The 21,472-nt window shown below is 37.4% G+C and overlaps 1 protein-coding gene across 2 annotated transcripts in view; it reads left to right on the forward strand.

Annotated features, from left to right (window-relative positions):
- Positions 1 to 21,472, forward strand: part of ENPP1 (ectonucleotide pyrophosphatase/phosphodiesterase 1) — an 84,945-nt gene that overhangs the window by 33,060 nt on the left and 30,413 nt on the right. For both annotated transcript variants that reach the window (XR_010158200.1, XM_016956309.3), the window contains exons 2-10: positions 6,249 to 6,321; positions 8,389 to 8,505; positions 9,541 to 9,666; positions 10,574 to 10,634; positions 13,336 to 13,433; positions 15,478 to 15,557; positions 17,221 to 17,340; positions 18,460 to 18,569; positions 21,394 to 21,459. Coding sequence is in view for 1 of the 2 variants with exons in the window: in XM_016956309.3 (XP_016811798.2) it covers positions 6,249 to 6,321; positions 8,389 to 8,505; positions 9,541 to 9,666; positions 10,574 to 10,634; positions 13,336 to 13,433; positions 15,478 to 15,557; positions 17,221 to 17,340; positions 18,460 to 18,569; positions 21,394 to 21,459 (851 nt within the window). In the remaining variant the exon portion in view is untranslated. The remainder of the gene's footprint in view (positions 1 to 6,248; positions 6,322 to 8,388; positions 8,506 to 9,540; positions 9,667 to 10,573; positions 10,635 to 13,335; positions 13,434 to 15,477; positions 15,558 to 17,220; positions 17,341 to 18,459; positions 18,570 to 21,393; positions 21,460 to 21,472) is intronic.

Genomic DNA, 21,472 nt, shown 5'->3' on the forward strand with positions numbered 1-21,472 from the left:
CAAAGTTCTTCAGGAATGTGTTGTCTTTGAGTCTCCCTTTGAATATCTTGTAGAAGTTTCTTGGCACTGGATTTACTCAATAGGATCGAATCCCCATCCTCCAGCAAACGAAATTATTTGTTGAATGTTTACTTTGTGCAAGGCACCATGCTAGACGTGGAAAACACAGGGTTGAGTAAATAAATCCATGCCTCTCGGGAACTCACAGTCTAGTCAGAGACAGACAAATCTTATGGAGCATGGTAAGAGCTGCAGTAACTAGGGGTGAGGGAAGACCTAGAGAAACATGGTGCTAGCATCTCCTCGGTGAGGAGGGTCTAGCAAGTCCAAGGCCTCATTTCCCACCGGACTCATAACATAGCCTTCCACAATGATCCCAAGGGATCGTTCTGGGATTATTAAATCCAGTCCTGTCACTTTCATATTTCAGCGCCTGAACACACTCCACTGACCGCCCCCAGGCTGCCTCAGGACCCATTTGTTCCCTCCCTTTTCCCTCCAGCCCCTTCCCTTCCCACTCCTACCTGCCTCCTTTACACTCTGCCTGCCTAGGTTCAAATCTTGCTGTGGATGCTTATCAACCCCCGGTCCTTGGCAAGTTACTAACCTCTGTAGCTCACCTTCCTTAAACTGTGTTAATCATAATCTGTCTTGTGATGTTATAGTGTGGATTAAATGATTTAATATAAAACTCTTAGAAAAGTGCCCGGCACATAGGAATTACTAGAGAAGTGACAGCCATGACTGTTGTTATTTTCTCCTTCCCAGGCTGGTGTTGTCTTCCCTACCTCTGTGGCTTTGCATGAAGCACCATGGCGTATATATGGTCACCACTATGTCATTTCTTAGGTTGCTTCTAACTATGTCATATCTTTATCATCAGCCTATGGCATCATTCCAGAGTTGTTGTTGCCTTTATTAGATTTATAAACTCTGACATTAGGACTTCACCGCAAATTATTATTATTTTTTGTATTTCCCCACAGAATCTAAATACATTGCATCTTGCAGATACTCAAACCTTTGTTTACTGACAGAGGGAGAGGTCCCTTTTTCTCCAAATCTCTCTTTGTAAAGCCTTTTGAAACCCTTTTCTTCTTTTCTGCTCTCCACTGTGTTGTTAGTATGTTAGCATTTTTTACATGTTTCTACTGAAGTCCGTTGCAATCATTCGTTCTAATGCTTCCCCTGGCCAACTTCCTTTGTTTCTCTGTAAGGGTAGGAGTTGTTTTCTTTGTATCTCTGGTCTTTAGTACAGGGACTGCACATTGTGGACACTCATATTTCAATGAATGCCTGATACAGAAAGAATAATACACATGATATTAATGCCATTGTATTTGAGGGAATTGGTGAGGGAAAAAAATTTTTTTTTTAGTATTTCTTTTGACTCACTAAATGTCTAAGAACTAATGATTTAGTTAACTAAAGAAGCAGGAAACTCCAAATATTCCAAAAACTTTGCTTTTACTTTCTGTCTCCCAGTTTCTTGTTTTCTAAGATAAGATGTATTTCTATGGTTTCTTAGAAAATATTAAAATTTGAAAAATACCTAAATTGTTATGGAGATTAAAATGGATGGTAGATTATGATATTGATGAGTTAAACTGCTTTGACAGGAAAATTCAAACTAAATTAGGTTTCACAGCTCTGAAAATTGTTGAAGGGGAATTTCCTACTAAAAATCATTCTGATTAGGTGTTTTGTAACAAAGTAGTAGATATTCTAAATTTCATCTTTTATGGATGTGACTGTCAATGAGAAATGATCATTTCTATTGTCATACTTTTGTTTCAGTTCTGTGCTATGCCTCATCTTATAAAAGGTAAATCAAGAACTTCTTTTTAATAATGAAGAGGTGATTTTTTAAAGTCAGCATGTGTCTTCAGCTACTTAACAAGAGGATAAAGAGCTATATATAAACCATGTGTATTTTAAACCAATGATTACCATTTAAATGCTTGCTTACCACCTAGTCTTTCCATAGTAGTTTTCCTGTCCATCTAGTTCTTCTACTCATATACTCATATCCAATTTGTCCTGCCCCTTTCAGCCATTCCACCCATGCCTTAATTCTCTTATCCCCTTTTGTATTCTGTTTTCCCCACCTTTCCCTCTCCCAGGGCATGTCGTCTTTTTTTTTTCCCCCCCATTTTCCCACTTCCACTCCTAGAATTTCAGGTCATTCAAGTTTGTTATATTCCATGATTTCAGATTAAGCTGGGCTCCCAGAGCTGGAGGGTCTTTTTACTCTTCCCTCGTTGACAGTCTTTGTTGTCACCACTGGTTTGTTGCCATCTTTCACATGGGATGCCCTAAGCCCTCTCTATTCCTTCCACACTCCCACCCAGATGCTTCTTACTTGGCCAAGAAGATTGAAGAGGTTCATCATCAGCTGTTTCTAGCTTCCTATTGCTATACCTTAGTTTGTTTTGTGTGTGTATGTGGTGTTTGTGTGTGTGTGTGTATATCTTCCTCTCAGCCTTCTGACATGCCTATCTCTGAGCCTAACCCTCTGAGAGTATTTTATTGTATAAGTAAAATATGACTTGTTCAACCAGCTTCCTTAAAATGAGCTTAGGTTGTTCCTTGTTTTTTTGTTCGTTTGTTTTATGAATACAGTTTTGAAATAAACACCTTGGACAACTATTTTGGCCACTTGTGAGAGTACAGTTAGTACTAGCTTTGCATGATTCTCTGACATGCACAAATTTCAGTTACCACAGTTTAATTAAATAAAACCAGCTCCCAACAACATAGTTCAAATTTCATTTACCAAGATATATTAACTGTGAGTAATTGCGTAAAGTACAAACTTTGCTGCTAGCTCATCAGTCCACAAATCACTGTGCAAATAGCAAGTGCAAGTGATGGTCAGTGACCAATTGCATCATTTCTTTCAAAATCTGCCAGTGATTAGCCCATAGGCATCGTTTAGTCAGTTCATGCACAGACAGCAAAAGCATGTAGTTGTGTTGTTGCTTTGCCTCTCAGAGGTAAACCTATATGACATTTTCAAAAAGTGGATAATTGAAAAAGTGAATGAACTGATAAAGAATGAAAGTAAAGTAAAGAAAAGAAAGGAGGTAATAATGCTGGAAGTGAAATTGAAGTCAAAGTAAATGGAGTTATGGAAGAAACAGCTAACCGTGGGAATGCTAACACTGCCATGGTGCAATAGACTCCAGATATGAAGCCAGAGGAGTCTAGTGAAGCTGAATTTTTTGACACAAATGAGGAGAGTGGTTGTGAGAAGAAGAATGAAGATATCCCAGAGGGAGTGACACTGGCACAAAACTTCCTCTTGGAGACATTTCATAATGTTGAAGGTGCAAAGCTTATGTGAAAACATTGGAAACTGATCTAAACTTAGAAAGGAATATGGAATATGACAATTCTCCAAGGCATAGAAAATATTCTCACTCTGTATTGTGAGTTATGTGATAGATGAGAAGAAGGTAAGTACTGTTTGGACTATTCTAGGTAAGTTTACAGATAAATACAATTTCAATTCTTCATGGTTTTTTTTTTTTTTTTTTTTTTCCTTGAGACAGAGTCTCACTCTGTCGCCCAGGCTGGAGTGCAGTGGCGCGATCTTGGCTCACTGCAACTTCCGCCTCAGCCTCCCAAGTAGCTGGGATTACAGGAGCCTACCACTGCACCTGGCTAATTTTTGTATTTTTGGTAGAGACGGGGTTTCACCATCTTGGCCAGGCTGGTCTTTAACTCCTGAGCTCGTGATCCACCTGCCTTGGCCTCCCAGAGTGCTGGGATTACAGGCATGAGCCACCGTGCCTGGCCAATTCTTCATGTTTTTAATGTTTTAAATTATAATACACTAAATATAGATGTTTTACTATATTTTATTTTCTTATACATTTATAATTGACAGTAAAACAGTTTTTGTTGTTGTTGTTTTGGTTTTTTTTTTTTTTTTTTTTAATTTTTTTTGAGCATCTTGCTCTGTCGCCCAGGCTGGAGTGCAGTGGTGCAATCTGTGCTCACTGCAACCTCCACCTCCCGGGTTCAAGCGATTCTCCTGTCTAAGCGCCCCCGAGCAGCAGGGATTATAGGCGTGCACCACCATGCTGGGCTAATTTTTTGTATTTTTAGTAGAGATGGGGTTTCACCATGTTGACCAGGCTGGTCTCGAACTCCTGGCCTGAAGTGATCCCCCCACCTCAGCCTCTCAAAGTGCCTGGCCGTTTGTGATGTTTTTGATAGATATTTTTAGAGATTATCTTTCCATACAGTTGTGTCAGTTTACACCACCATCAGAAGTTTAGGAAAATCCATTACTATTCTCTTCTGATACCTTGTTCTGCTTATTTGCCCTTGTTGACTTGCTCAAGCTCTTCCTCTGATACCTCCTTATTTTAAGGAATATACACACACACACAAAGAAAAACACATGTTTTTGCATCCTTAAAGAAGGCTAACCTTTTGCTTTCTTTGCAAAAACTCTTCCTTTCTTTTATCCATTTTATTTTGAAGTAAGTAAGACCTGCTGCCTCACTTTCCTTACCATTCACTTCCTCTTAAGTCTTTGCAGTCACTTGACAGTAGGCACCTCGAGAGCAGAGGTCATGTCTGTTTTATGACTGAATGTCCAGTACATAGTCAGTACTCAATACTCTTCATCTGAAGGAATGAATTCTTATAAAAGCCTCCACCAACCATCCACTTGGTCCTATTCACCCATTCCTCCTGTCTCTATTATCTCTTCACCTTAGCTTTCCGGAAATACTACACCATCTTTCCATACCTCCACCCATTGTCCATTCCCGTTTGCATTTTCTTGGTTTCAGCTAAGATAGGCTGTTCATTATTTATCTGCCACCTTCCATGTGCCTGCCTTCCTGGAACCCTTCTTTATGCTGCCCTTTCTCCTAGAAGTTTGCTGTGTTCTGTCCTCTCTTTCCTTCCTCCAGTTCCACCTGGCAACATCACGCCATCATTTCCCCCCCATTCAGAGCCATGCCAAAAACTTGCTCTAGGAAACTCTTTCTGATCTCCCTCTCCCTAACCACCCCAACCTTTCTCCTTCTTTAAACAACTGTAGAACTTTGCAGGCGGTTTGTAGGGCCTACCAAATATGGGCCGCTGATGTGCTGTTTTTAACTTCTCCTACCCAAGTAGAAACCCCTTGAGCTATCTCTTATTTTTTCCTTCAGTGTATAACAGTCTTTGCGCATCATTGGTACTCAATTAATATTTTATTGAGGTGCCCTGTAATCTGACATTCCAGGGAGCTTTCAAGGAAACTTGGTCCCACTAAAAAAAATTGAGGATTGTTTTGTGGGTTATTCCGCTCCTTTGTCTTCTAACTCATAGAAGTTCTGTCATGGTTCTTAGGGGTTGTAGGGTGTGTCCACTTATTTTAAAATGTCAAAGACCAGAAGAGTGGAGAATGGGAAAGTGGCAAAGTGTTAGCACTGGAAAGATGTTTAGAGATCACGTAGTCCAACCCTTAAATTTTATAGATGAATAAACTGGTATCTAGAAAGCTTAAGTGACCTGCCTGAAATCACACAACTAGTTTGTGGTAACACTTGGTCCAGGAGGTTGTCAGCTGACCCTCTTCAGGGCTCATTCCCACAAGGTACCACAGTACATGTGAGGATGTTAGGTTTGGGTTTGTGTAGAACTGTTAAAAGAGGCATATAATATTCCACATATTGCCTTTAATGGATTAATACATATGAAATCCAGACTCTATAAATAGTTTTCTCTCTCTTTCCCTTAATAATTATAATTTTTATGACTAATTCATTTATACTAACTAGGAGAGTTTCTAATTACATTAACATTGGATGGTATAGAATGGTTGGTTGACATTTGAGTAAACTTTTTATTAAAGTATAAAATACAGAAATGTATACAAATCACAAGTGTATAGTTGGAATTTTCAAAAAGTGAACATATCTACGTGACTAGCCCCAGACTGGAAAAAAGAACAGCACCAACAAGTTTAGAAACATTTAAAGCAATAAAACATTTGGAGAAATAAAAGGATTTTAAAACTATATAAGGCCAGGCCTAGTGGCTCTTGCCTATAATCCCCCCACTTTGGGAGGCTGAGGCAGGAGGATCCCTTGATGCCAGGATTTCGAGGTTACAGTGAACTATGATCATGCCACTGTACCCTAGCTTGGGTAACAGAGTAAGACACTATCTCTAAAAATAAAAAATAAAATAAAATATTTTTTAAAAAAGAAACCATGTAATTTTCTCTTTTCTCCCTACAGGTATTGTCAGTATGTGTGTTAACAACAATACTTGGTTGTATATTTGGGTTGAAACCAAGCTGTGCCAAAGAAGGTAATTAGTCGTGTGTGTGTGTGTGTGTATGTGTGCACAGCCTTATTAAGAATGTGATTGAGGTAAACATTATCTCCTATTCCTATGGGTACTCCATAGATATTGTCAATTCAACGCTGGCTTGAGCCTTTTTCCTGAAGCTCTTGTATTATATTAGTCATATAAAGTTCTACTTACAAAACATGGCCGGGGGTTCTGATGCTGTTGTCCTGGAGCCCATGCTCCCTGACTTCCTCCAGGGACTCAGAGGACATTCTTTACTGCTCTTTTCCCCTAAGGAGTTAGTTGCTGAAGCAACCCTGTAGGTTACTAGGTGACAGTTACCATCCCTGGGCAACCAGAAACCTGTCAGCATGTGCTCTTAAGGTTCTAAAATTGCAGACATTGGTTGTTTCAAAGCCACAATGATTTTTTTTAAACTTCTAGATATATTTTTTCTTTCCATCAATTGCAGAAATCTATCCAGCATTGACAAGATTATAATAAATAATTAAACTGGATCACAGTAAATCGTAGTGGTTATTATCTTGTCTTTGAGGTAGTTCCCCCCCATCCCCTCACAATAAAATCATTGATGGTCATTCTAGAGAATTCAGCTTTGAAAATTGAACAGGTTCTTCTGTTTGGCTATTCTGTGATTGTAATATTAATTATTTAAAAAATTTTTAGTGATTATTAAGCTATCATGTACTGTTGAAAGGTAGTAATTTTATGTATTCAGTAAACTATTCAGAACACATGTATCTAAGTTTAACTGAAGTAAACAGTTACAGACTTTAGTGTTTACCTATGTCATCTTTTAGCATGAAGTGATTCACTCCTGAGTTGACACATACAAATTAAAAATTATTAGGTACATATTAATGAGCTCCAAGTAATAGCTATTATTCCAATAGACTTCCCTGACCCCCACTCCAGGTCAGGAAAGTTCGTATTTCTGACACTAGAAATTATTATTGTTACTTCATCTTCTTAAAATTGCCTGATTTCCCAGTATCAAATGAGAGGTAAATTCCATGGCAGTGTCTTTTTGGGTCAGAACACCATTAAAGTCAAGAACTAAGATTATTTCTTTTTTGTTGTTGTTGGATGTCCATTATTTTCCATGTGTTCCTTTTTTTCTTTTTTTCTCGTCCTAATTTTCTAGCTCTCCAATGAAACCTGGCTTATTCAAGGTATCTAGTAATGAACTTCAACAGTAAAATTGTTGTTTGTCATGAAAAGTACTTTCCTCCCATGTCTACCATTTATTCATTTAGCAAAAATGTGCTAATCTCAACTATATGGCATGCACCTGGTCTGGTTTTAGGGATACAGTATGCTGGGCAAAGCCAGATGTGGTCTTGGTTTGCCGTCTAACTGGGATATTAACCAAATAACCTAGTTACGTGTGGAATTAAGTAATTGAGGGGAAGGACAAGGTTTTATATGAGCTTAAAAAAATGGAAGTCAGGCCTAGCTGGGGAGTTAGGAAAGCTTTTTAGAGGGAGCCAGTCTGGATCTAAAGGTGAAATGGGTGTTTCAGGTCAGGGAGGGAAGAGCTATGCCAGGGAGCATGTTCTGAACAAACCCACTACTTCTTTACACCAGGATTGAGATTGAGGCAGGCTAGGTAATCTTTTCCTTTCTAAAATATTCTTAATCACTTCTAAAAAAATTTTTTCCCACATTTTGAAATTTTAGGGAACCCCATGCCTGCTTAAGCCAACTTTTTCATAGCACGAAGTATTCAGAACAAGCCTTTATTCTGACTTTTATTTTATCACACCATGGTTATTTAAGTCTTATCAGACCCAGTAACGTTTGTAATAATAATCATTAAAAAGTTATCTTTCTTTCCTACATCAGGAGATAAAAATCACAAACCAGGCACATAAGGTTACTTTCTGTTTGTATCACTTTTTGTGTGTATTTGTGAAAAGATTTTTGCCTTACTTTATTACCCCATCTGTATTTTCTAAAGTAGTATTTGAACCTAGTGTACACCTAACTTAGTTGTATTCGTTGATGTTTACTTTGAATTATATAATGATTAGAAACATCTGACTTATTGTTCAATTTTTTCAGTTAAAAGTTGCAAAGGTCGCTGTTTTGAGAGAACATTTGGGAACTGTCGCTGTGATGCTGCCTGTGTTGAGCTTGGAAACTGCTGTTTAGATTACCAGGAGACGTGCATAGAACCAGGTAAGGATGAGCAGGGAAAAAAGTGGAGTTATGGTCATTAGGAAAAGATCAAGGAAAGTTCTGTGTCTTTCAGGTATGTGATTTACCTAATTCATTTGAATTTTTTTTAGTTTAGCATACATACACGTTTTGACATTAGCTTTTATATTTTCTTTCAACAGTTCCTTAAGAGAAAAAAATTTACAGAATTTCTCTGTTAAACATTTTATGGATAGCAGAACTTTGTCTATTTTTAATGTATGCTGAAAGCCTTTGTAATCTAATTTGCATTCAAATTCTAAAAGCCTGCTTGAAATATAGAAATATTTTCATTATGGTTCTTTGACAGCAAGAGATCTTATATGTCCACCTATATTTTTCAAAATAAAACTATCAGAATATGAAAATTTTCTTAGTTAGATTTGGAATTCTCTGCATATGACATGGAATAATTTTTAAATGAGAGAGATTTATTTATTTTTCATTAGTATTTATTTTTTAAAGACAGGGACTTGTTCTGTCACCCAGGCCGGAGAGCCGTTGCTTGACCATGGCTCATTGCAACCTTGAACTCCTGGGCTCAAGAGATCCTCCTGCCTCAGCCTCCCAAGTAGCTGGAACTACAGGCTCACACCATTATGCCCAGCTAATTTTTAAAATGTTTGTAGAGATGAGGTCTCACTACATTGCCCAGGTTGATTTCAAACTCCTGGCCTCAAGCAATCCTCTCACCTTGGCCTGAGAGTCAGACTTAGATTAAATTTTAGCAGGTAGAAGAAGCCAGGTCTACATAGGAATTGCATATGGTAAGGTGCGTCTAAATTTGAAAATGACGAAATTCTGGAGTTTTAGTGAAATAATAATAATTGGTTCCTACATATTTTACCCCATTAGTTCAGAGTGGCCATGGTAGTGGCAGATTCTGTGAGTGACTAAGAGCTGTGAAATTGTTCATTGTTGCTCATGGATCATACTCAGGAAGACAGCAATTCTGTGTTCACTTTGGACATGTTGAATTTGAGACATAAAACACATTTTGCTGATGTTTGTTTCTAGAACATATATGGACTTGCAACAAATTCAGGTGTGGTGAGAAAAGGTTGACCAGAAGCCTCTGTGCCTGTTCAGATGACTGCAAGGACCAGGGCGACTGCTGCATCAACTACAGTTCTGTGTGTCAAGGTCAGGTGCTCGTTGGGCTCTGCAGCAGCCTGGTATCTTCCAGCGTCTTAGCGGGGCTTTACATAGGTGTTATCTTTTATATTAGGAGTCATGGCTATTGGCCAACTATATTAGCTGAAAAAAATAATTTTAAAACTTTTTATTAAAGAAACTTTTAAACATACACATGGGGAGAGAGAGTATGTAATGAACATTATACCCATCACCCAGCTTCATAATTATGATTATGTACACACGGCCAATCATATTTTATCTATAACCACTCATTCCCCTGCCACCACCCTCTCATGTTATTTTGATAATAGCAGCACACTTGATGCTGTATTTGTGGAAAGATCCCTCTTACAGTCCTGGCTGACTTTTATGTCCCGGCTTCCCTCCTAGTAAATGGGGACACTGTCTGCTGTGCACTGAGAGAGTCGATGTGAAATTGTTTAGAAAGATTCGAGGGCATTTTGTAAGGTGATACTATTATGATGTCTTGTCCAGGTATTATTATTATTATTTTTTCAAATTTCTTGACAGAACCTGACTCTATATGAGAGAGAACTAAGACACCAAAATACCAAGGATTTTGATGAGTGGATAGAAGGGGAGGGTTGTAAATTTTGGCTGAAAATATTAAGAATTTGAAAATGGAAAAGATACCTTCAAGTTCTCACAAATACAGTAGTATGTTTTAGTCTTACAATTGTGCATCCATTTTTAATTCCTGATATCAACTAACTCTTATTTTGAAGCAGAATAATTCTCTTTATTGATTATACACCTCCAGAGTCATGTCCTGTGTTATCTATCAATCTGTTCACATACTTGGTTTTTGGAATCTGTCTTAATGTGTCTCACAAGCATCACAATTATTATTACTGTTAAGTGTGTTCATTTTATTTTCTTGAAAATATTTTAGGTGAGAAAAGTTGGGTAGAAGAACCATGTGAGAGCATTAATGAGCCACAGTGCCCAGCAGGGTAAGATTATATTCTGAGGTATTAATTTTTTCTTTTTTAGAAGTACAGCATCATTTTTTTCTTTCCAAATTAAGATGATAAAAATAATAAAATCACTGGTTTATTAAACATTACAGGTTGAGTATCCTTTATCCAAAATGTTTGGTATGAGAACTGTTTTGGATTTTGGACTTTTTTGGATTTTGCAATATTTGAGTTATACCAGTTTGGGCATCTCAAATCTGAAAATCCCAAATGCTCCAGTGAGCATTTCCTTTGAGCATCATGTCAGTGCTCAAAAGTTTTGGATTTTGAAGCATTTGAGATGTCAGATTTTCAGATTTGGGATGCCCAACCTGTATTTTTAGCCAGATCTTGTGTTTGGCAATGGTGGAACATAGATGATTATGGAGTTATCCCTATTCTGGAAGTTTATAGAAAAAAGAGAGGCCATGAATATTTAGTCTTTGGTATTGAAGAATGCTAGATAAAAATATTTGCATTTTCCTTTTCAGGAAGGAAGGATCTTTACTTTTATTTGGAGTTTTGAGAGCTGCTAAACTTGTAGAAAATTTAGCTTCTTTTTTTCTGTATTTTGGTCCATTTATACATTTTTGGGATAACAACCTGTTTGTGAGAGATGATACGTTTTTTAAAATAATTCATATTTGGTTTTTTTGTCCTTCAAATATTTTGTACAGGGTCTTCCATATATGACACCATCAAAAAGAGTGTGTGTGGAATTTAAAGGGTGAAGATTTTATAAAGGTGTTAAGCGTATTTATCTTTGTTCCATTTGAGGTCTATCATCTCATACATTTGAATTATTCATCTTCAGAAATGTATTTTTACCTCTTTAAAATGATAGTTTTCCCAGACTATTAAAATTTTTAAGCTGTATTTTAGTTCATTTTGTTCGTGTATATAATTTTTGTTACATGTCTTCTTTTTTTTCTTTTGGAAGGAAGAGTACTTTTGATTTAAATAAGCAGTAGCAACAGCAGCCAAAGCTAAACCTCAACCAAATAATTTCAACAGAAGAGCCTTTTTTTAAGGAAAATTTTCATGTACCCTAAACTGTCTTTTAAATCCACGGAATACTGGGAATGTTAGACTTAGTGAATTTTGAATCTTTCTTTTTCTTCTAAATATTGCTTATAATTTTTCAGTTGTAATATTGAATCTTTTAGTGGAAAACATAACCCTTTCTTTACAAGAAGATTGTAACTTAGGACACTTATTATTACACTGGATAATTTACCAGTACGTTTACATGATGGCCCACTAACCTGCTTTTATGATTTCTGTTGATTGAATAAAACTAGTTTTGTATGGACCGTTAAGACTATATACACTGGTTCTACAGAGTCTCTCAGTGGAGCTATGTTACAGATAGTAGCTAGTGAAAATTGTATAAAAATGTTCTCCTTGTGGGGTTGCTTTTGTGTTTGTGTGTGAGGGTAAGGTGGGAGGAGGCAGAGTTGAAAAGGCAAGGTAAGGTATTTCCTGTCAAATTTTAAATTTACTGAGTAAACTTTCAGTGGGAAGTCTTCTAACAGTTATCCAGTGTTATGCAAGTTCCCTACCACCTACCATGTATCACTAGATGCTGAAAAATTTCTGAGCCATGGCTGTTTTGGGGTAGCCACATGGCCATTGTCCATAGCTATTCTCGTTTGTCAAGTATATTAGCATCCTCTGTGGTTTTTGGCCTCCTTTTTGAAATTTCCACACTACACGTTAACTGTTTGTATATGTATGTATGTGTTGTTGAAACCTCATCGATCATTCCCAGCTTTGAATTATTTCTTTGTTGTTTATATATTTAAATATAGTATCTCTCAAACTTTTGTATTAAGTATTTATATCTTTTAAATATATTAAGCCTAAAAACTAAATACAGTATATAGGCTTGGTGGGTGGCTCACACCTGTAATCCTGACACTTTGGGAGGCCGAGGTGGGAAGATTGCTTGAGCCTAGGAGTTCGAGACCAGCCTGGGCAACATAGTGAGACCTCATGTCTACAAAAAATAAATAAATAAATAAATTAGCCAGGCATGGTGGTGCATGTTTGTAGTCCCAGCTACTTGGGAGGGTGAGGCAGAAGGATCATTTGAGCCCAGGAGGTTGAAGCTGCAGTGAGCTGTGATAGCGCCACTGCACTGCAGCCTGAGCGACAGAGTGAGACTCTGTCTCAAAAATAAAATAAAAATAAAATAATAAAATAAATTAAATAATAAAATAGTGTGTAATGTATATACTATATGAAGTACTATTTACTGTATTAGAGTCCACATCAGAAAGTGGTGGTTCAGGAAGAATATTTATGGAAATATTATATGCTGTTGTTTTTTATTGTTTATTTTCCTGCAAATTGGGAAAACAATATTATATTTTAGTAGCAATTGGTGTAGCTTTTGGAACAGCAGGAACCATGAATGATGTTTCTGTATGGTGGCTCAAAATGATATGAATGCTTAATATATACTATGTGATGATATATATGTATTACGAAATGATAGAGCTTGTATATAAATATAAATGCATGTAAAACGTACTTTATAAGTATGCTTGCCGACTTTGTTAGTTAGTTTTCTTAAGATCACACAGACCTTAGTGGAAAATCTTCACTGGACCTGTGCCAAGAAGGGAGTACATCTTCATTGGATATGTCTTGTCTTTGCTTCTTTAAACATTTTTTTTTCTTTTTCATTACCCAGGTTTGAAACGCCTCCTACCCTCTTATTTTCTTTGGATGGATTCAGGGCAGAATATTTACACACTTGGGGTGGACTTCTTCCTGTTATTAGCAAACTAAGTGAGTAACTTCAGAGTTTACTGCTGGAATATCACCATTTCAGTGAGATCGACTAGGCAGGCAGTCTTTCTTGGAAAAGTACTGGCAGAACCTACCTGTTTCACTAAACTTTTCTATGGCAAAGTAGTTGAACCTGGTGTAAGGCGCTTATCTTTAATAGTGTGATTACTCTGAAGCTGCCCTTCAAAAAAATAAGTTAATATAGTTATCTTCGAATTTTAACCTTTGGCCATTTTTATATGTATTTATTCTTTCTCAGAATTTTGAATTCCTTGTGAAAAAGTCCCTTGTTTATTTATTTTACAAATATTATTATTTTTGAGACTGAGTCTCACTCTGTCGCCCAGGCTGGAGTGCAGTGGTATGATCTTGGCTCACTGCAACCTCTGCCTCCCAGGTTCAAGTAATTCTCGTGCCACAGCCTCCCAAGTAGCTGGGATTTCAAGCACATGACACCACGCCTGGCTAATTTTTGTGTTTTTAGTAGAGACAGGGTTTTGCCATGTTGCTCAGGCTGGTCTCTAACTCCTGGGCTCAAGCAATCCACCCACCTTGGCCTCCCAAAGTGCTGGGATTACAGGCGTGAGCCACCACGCCTGGCCTTATTTTACAGATATTTTATTTCAGAAATAGAATTTCAAAAACTAAAGGTATTTCTGAGATATTACGAGTACAGACATAGAATATTTGTCAGTTATTCTGTGTTATCCTTTGGATTGAATTGGACTCTTCCATTTTTTTTTTTTTTAATCTCAATCAGGCCTTAATTAAGTGATTTTTCTATAAATTCCCCATAAAATAGTAGAATGGTGTTTTCTTAATATTGATGCCAAAGTTTTAAATCACGTTAACAACCTTTAAGCAGCTACAATGTAATACTGGACTAAAATAGAAGTAAGTAAATACAATTACTTTAGCTTTTTTCTGGAATTCTAAAATATTGCTTACCAGATTTGAGTATGTGAGGTGCTTTAAACATTAACATCACTCTTTGTAAATTCATATGTACGTCATTATGCTCATCTCATGAAGTGCCAAAATAATTTTGGGAGAGTTTTAAAAATTTTTAGTTTTTAATTTCTACACGGAAGAAGATAGTTTTGTTTTGTTTTAATGTTTTGCATAAAAAGTCTTTAGCTTTGCATGGACAAAGCTGTGTTCTTCCCAGCAGGCCTGTGGCCTTTGAAGTTTAAATACAGCCCTTTGTTACCATTATCAGGAGAGCTTGTCTCCATGGTGCCAAATGTGGCATCGTGAGTTTAGAGTTAAGAGGTGGAGGTACCTGTATATGAAGTTTAAAATAAATCATTAAACCATGAGCACAAGCCCTAGCTTTGAATAATTAGGGAATGTAGCCTGTAATTCTGAACTGATGGAAGGCAGTGAGATATATAGACACATGCCAATTTGAGGGACGTTTTTAGGCAAATGCAGTATTGAACGCTGGAATCATTAGTTATGTGTTCCCTCCTCAATAGTAGAGGCAAGAGAAAAAGAATGAGGCACCAGAACTAGATCAGCAGGGCATCAGGAATAGTCAGACTTCTGCACTTTCTTGGACTTGAAGCCACAAGATGCCTTTTGTCTTTAAAGCAGCTGAGTTTGTCCAGGGTTAGCTGGTTCTAGATTTATGGCCTGGGACCCTGTCTTCCCAGCTACTCCTTCACCCTTGTTTTAATTTATAGACTTAGTTCAGTTTTCTTATTCTACCTCTTATGATTTAGGTATTTGACCACTAAGTAGTATCAAAGAACTTACAAGCATCATTTTATTATAACTTGTTCATCTTGAATGAAGTGATGTTATGGGTAATTGGCTTAATTATTTTAATGTTTTTCTGACTAAGAGAAAAATGAAGTCATCTTTAACATTGGATTTGTATCCACAGTGTTGCTTTATAATTCATCCTGAATTTTTATCTGATTAAAATCCCTCCTGGGCTAATTTTTTTTACGTGATTTAGACTGCTGTGGTACCACTGCTAAATGAGGTAAGCCAATTGTCAGATGTATTTAATAACAATGTTTATTTTTTTCCCTTCTAGAAAAATGTGGAACATATACTAAAAACATGAGACCGGTATATCCAACAAAAACTTTCCCCAATCACTACAGCATTGTCACCGTAAGCTCTGCATTTCAACTTCTATCTGTTTGCAGAAGAGAGATGGGATTGTAACATTTTTTGAGGGAATAGATTTAAGATAAAAGAAAAACAACTTATTTTCCAATATGTAGTTAAGTAAGGAAACCCAGGTTCTGATCTTTGCTCTGCCACGAACTAGCTGTGGCTTTGGAAAGGTCACTTTACTGGCTGAGTCTCCATTTTCTCATCTGTGAAAAGAGATGACTCAAGACCTCAAGAAACGATTTCCTGGTTTCCTTTCAGTGTTAATATTCTCTGATTCTTGTATCCTAGTTTTGAGGCTTACTTTATTTGAGCCAAAAAACCTTCCCAAACTCCTGTGTTCACAACTTGTCTTTCTAATCATCTTGATGATGAATTTAAGCAAGCCACTTTGCCTGACTCCAAATAGGATTACAATCCTGTTTTTGTTTCAGTGTTTCCAGATTTAATTTGAGTCAAATAAAACAGTAGAACTCACTAAGCTTTAGAATTGAAGCCAGAAAATTAGTATGTTAGCTTATATTGATCCAAGCTACTCTGGGACCTCGCCAAAAAAGGAATTTGTTCTGCAGAAATGCTTTACTCAGCAATTTAAAAAGACAACAACATTGTTTTCAAAATTTCAGAGGCTACCTTTTTTTTTTTTTTTTTTTTTTTTTTTGAGATGGACTCTTGTGCTGTCACCAGACTGGAGTGTGGTGGTGCGATCTCGGCTCACTGCAACCTCCACCTCCCGGGTTCAAGTAATTCTCCTGCCTCAGCCTCCCAAGTAGCTGGGACTACAGGTGCACACCACCACGCCCGGCTAATTTTTGTGTTTTTAGTAGAGTCGGGATTTTGTAGCCTGCCCGGACCTAGGGGGACTGAACAAAGTGGCGGATGGGGGGAATGTGGGAATAAAAGACAAAGACAAAAGAGTATATTTGGAAGAAGGGGTCAGGGGGTACCTTGCCTCTAGTGGACAAGGGCACTGAGCTTTACACAGCCCTCCATATTTATTAGGCAAAAGAGATAGCGAGTAGAGGGCGGTGGTTGTCGGCTAATTGTCAGTTGGCCTTTTGGTTCACAGCAGGCTTGCGAGACTGCATTCTTTTAACAATAGGCTAGATTTCTCAGTAGATAACTTCAAGGAGCCTGGCGCCAGGGAGTGAGGCCCTCAGCAAACCTTTTGGTGGCAGGGCAGTGTGAGTTTGCCCACATCCTGCATTCATGATAAACAGTTTGCTGTTTGACCATATAGCCTCCATGGAATGCTGAGTTGGTCACGTCCCACGGGCCTTCAGCTCCCTGCAGGGTTTCACCATGTTGGCAAATGGTCTCCATCTCTTGACCTCGTGATCCGCCTGCCTCAGCCTCCCAAAGTGCTGAGATTATAAGTGTGAGCCACTGGGCCCGGCTGAGGCTGCCTTTTTTATATAGATCTTTATCCTTAGTATTACTGACTTATTTTCTCCTATTACATAATTTAAATCACAAATACTACATAAAATCTTAAGAGGTTGTGTTTTGCCATTACCTGATTTTTTTGTTTTTCTTTCCTTAAACTTATTATAATTCCATGTAGCTTCAGTTATCGGTTTCTTTTTGATGATTTTTTTCTGTGAATTTATTTAACATTAAGTAAACACAACTTGCATATAATCTGTTTTATCTTTTTTAGGGATTGTATCCAGAATCTCATGGCATAATCGACAATAAAATGTATGATCCCAAAATGAATGCTTCCTTTTCACTTAAAAGTAAAGAGAAATTTAATCCTGAGTGGTACAAAGGAGAACCAGTGAGTTCTTTGTTTTTCTACTAAAATAGTTAATTATTCTCATCTATTTCAATCAGAGTAAAATAACCAGATTCTCTAGAGCTTTTAATAACTGATTTCATTTAGTGTGTCTGTGGCCATTCTTTTGTAAATGGAGATGAATGCTGATAATCCTAAACATAACTTGTATAATTGCGTAAAAGGAGAGTAGTTTATTTCAGAGGTGGATTTGGGTTGTGCTGGGCAATTTTTCTTTTCTGATCAATTCTTCTTCTACCAGTAGCATATAGCAGTAGTATGGGGGTAATAGCTTTGATCTACACAAAACTACGTTGTTTTTGAACATCTTGGTTTTATTTGCCTGTGCTAATTTAGGAGCTTCTTTCCAATCGTGATCTCCAATTTACTTTCCAAGCTGTGTTCTCCTTTTTAATTTTTAAAATTCTCCAATTCTCCAATTTACTTTTTTAAATTGCCACAATTTAAAAAAAATTTTTTAAAAATTGCCACAATTTAAAAAAAATTTTTAAAAATTGCCACAATAATTATATAAGGTCTATTTAAATAATCATGATATTCCTCTTAGAAGGACAAAGAGCATAATAGTTAGTTTGCAGGTTATGAATTCAAATTTTAGCTCTGACATTTAAAGCTGTGTGACTTTGGACAAATCATTCTGTTTCTGACTCTGTTTTATCATATCTACAATGTAGATAATATTGTTTACTACTTCGTAGGATTATTGTGAGGATTATGTGAATTAATAATGTAGCATGCTTGTAGGAATACTATTTAGAACCATGATTGGCAATAATAAGTGCTTAATAAATGTTAGTTACATACACAGATATCTCAGCAAGTTAAAGACATGTATATTCATGAATTTTTTTTCTTTTAAGAGAAAACTGTTAATTAGGGGAATAGCTCCAAAAGCTACAGGAGTTAATCTCTGACTATTTAATATGTTGTTGCTGCTTAAGAGTCATATTACATGATTATTGTGACCTAAGTGCTAAAGCTTGTTGACCTTAAAAGCATTCTAGCACTAGAGAGGAATGCATTGGTGTTACATGAATACATACTTTCCTAAGAGATGAAAGTTTGCATGATTTCTTAATTTTCCTTCATTTTCTGCTCCAGATTTGGGTCACAGCTAAGTATCAAGGCCTCAAGTCTGGCACATTTTTCTGGCCAGGATCAGATGTGGAAATTAATGGAATTTTCCCAGACATCTATAAAATGTATAATGGGTATGTGAAATGATTTTTTTCTAGGATCTGTAATATAGAACAGCTTATTCTTATGTAATCTCCTTTTTATCGAATCTTGAGCTTTAGCATTTGAGTGATATGTTGGCTGAAAAATGAGAACTGAAGAACTCTTTCTCAAAGAGTTTAGATAGATGGTAAATGGACAGTGAAACTAGACAAGTGGGCCAGCTGCGGTGGCTCACTCCTGTAATCCCAGCACTTTGGGAGGCTGAGGTGAGGGGTCACCTGAGGTCAGGAGTTTGAGACCAGCCTGACCAAAGTGGTAAAACCCCGTCTCTACTAAAAATACAAAAATTAGCCAGGCGTGATGGCGGGCGCCTGTAATCCCAGCTACTCACAAGGCTGAGGCAGGAGAATCACTTGAACCTGTGAGGCGGAGGTTGCAGTGAGCCGAGATCACGTCATTGCACTCCAGCCTGGGCAACAAGAGCGAAACTCCCTATCAAAAAACAACAAAAACAAAAAAAACAACAAACAAAAAAAGACTAGACAAGTGTTTTCTAGAGCCTTTCGAGAAACACTGATAATGTGTTTAGTTCAGATCTTCGGGCAGACATGAAAAATGAGGTCACGGTGGAGGTAGAGATCTGGGAGTGGGAGTACTGCACATCTTAACTCCAGAAAGAAAAAGAACTGTAACTGCCCAACAGGTTCATCTTGCACACTTCCTAGACAGATTGGGTTTATCAAGACAGGAGAATTGCAATGGAGAAATTGTAATTCATGCAGAGCCAGCTGTGTGGGAGACCGGAGTTTTATTATTCCTCAAATCAGTCTCCCCGAGCATTTTGGGATCCAAGTTTTTAAGGATAATTTGGCAGATAGGAGTTCGGGAAGTGGGGAATGCTGATGCGTTGGATTGGGGATGGAATTATAGGGGATCAAGTGAGTTTTTCTTGCTATCTCCTGTTCCTGGGATTGCAAAACTGGTTGAGCCAGATGACCAGGCTGGGTGGTGTCAGCTGATACATGGATTGCAGGGCACGGTCTGCTAAATATCTCAAGCACTCATCTGAGATTTTACACTAGTGATGTTATTCCCAGGAGCAATTTGGGGAGGTTCAGACTCTTACAGCTGGAGGCCGCATGGCCCCTAAACTATAATTTCTGATCTTGTAGCTAATTTGTTAGTCCTACAAAGGTAGACCAGTCCTCAGGCAAGAAGTGTTTTTTTTTTTTTTTTCTGTGTGTGTGTGTTTTTTTTTTTTTTTGGGCGGCGGGGAAGGGCTATTACCAACTTTGTTTCAGAGTTAAACTATCAACTAAATTCCTTCCCAAGGTTATTTCAGCCTATGCCCAGAAATGAAAAAGGACAGCTTAAAGGTTAGAAGCAAGATGGAATTGGTTAGGTGTGATCTCTTTCACTGTCATAATTTGCTCAGTTACAATTTTTGCAAAGATGGTTTCAGAACCAAGACAAGGAAAAGATGAGTGTATTAAAGAGGATACAGATAGGAATGATCTCTGCTATTTAGCATCTATTGCGTTTGCAAATATTATTAAAAAGAAGATATTAATGGTACCTCTGGATTTCCATTTCTAAATTAGTAAATATGCTTTCTAATGTAAGAAACTGATTAGAATAACCTCTCTGTGATATTTGAAATCCATGATGCATTGAGAAAATACAAAAACTTTTTAATGGAAGTTTTTTTGCTCTTTGGCCAATTTGAGCAAGATTACCGAAATAATTTTATTTATTTTTAAATTATAAAATTTCTGTCACAAAATCAATACAACAATGCATTTAGAAGGGTGAACAGAAAATATCTTAAATCCCAGACACGAAATGCATAGCAATTTTCCTTGTGATCTTATGCTAGTTAGTGTTCTTTATGGTTCCCATGAGCACAGTGCAATGCCTCTTCTCCACCTTCTTATTTGCCACTGTTTTTATTCCATGGACAGTAATTAAGAGTTTATGGGCTGGGCGTGGTGGCTCACGCCTGTAATCCCAGCACTTTGGGAGGCTGAGGCAGGCGGATCACGAGGTCAGGAGATCACCTGGCTAACACGGTGAAACCCTGTCTCTACTAAAATACAAAAAAAAAAAAAAATTGCCAGGCGTGGTGGTGCACGCCTGTAGTCCCAGCTACTCGGGAGGCTGAGGCAGGGGAATTGTTTGAACCTGGGAGGTGGAGATTGCAGTGAACCGAGATCGCGCCACTGCACTCCAGCCTGGTGACAGAGTGAGACTCCGTCTCAAAAAAAAAAAAAAAAAAGAGTTTGTGTACTAAGCATGAGGGATTCAAAGATTAATAGTATATGGTCTCTTGGCTTTTTAAGATTTAGTAGAGTATACAACTAATTGTACTTGGGGTGGGGCAAGAACTCTGATTAGAGGTGTGTAAACAAAGCCTGTGTCCAGAGGAAGGCATATTCAATTCTGCTCAGGAAATACTGCGTAGAGAACTGCTGTCTGCTCCTCAGGGGCCTGCTTCACAGCTGTGCTGAGTCATCAGTGAGTGAGTGCTTCATGATGTATGCTTTGCAAAGTATATTAACACATGAGTTATTCATGTGGTATGCAGTTACTGTTTTCAGGTTCATGAATATTATCCTCAAGTAGAGGATAGCAAGCAAAGTTTTAAATCCAATTGCAACTTTTATCTGTGTAAAACCTAACTTTCATTCTTTCATTGGGAAAATAGATTTAAGTTTTCAAATAAAACCCTTGATTTCAAACACAATAGATGCGAAATAGCATTTAGTAGCTCTTAATGACATTTTCAATGAAAAAAACTATATTTTACACCCAAACAATTGTCAGCCATCTTTTATTTTTGTCTGTTCTTCATTTTAGTTCAGTACCATTTGAAGAAAGGATTTTAGCTGTTCTTCAGTGGCTACAGCTTCCTAAAGATGAAAGGTCTGTAGGCAAT

This window comes from Pan troglodytes, chromosome 5 (genome assembly GCF_028858775.2).
Source record: "Pan troglodytes isolate AG18354 chromosome 5, NHGRI_mPanTro3-v2.0_pri, whole genome shotgun sequence".
NCBI classification, from domain to species: Eukaryota; Metazoa; Chordata; class Mammalia; order Primates; family Hominidae; genus Pan; species Pan troglodytes.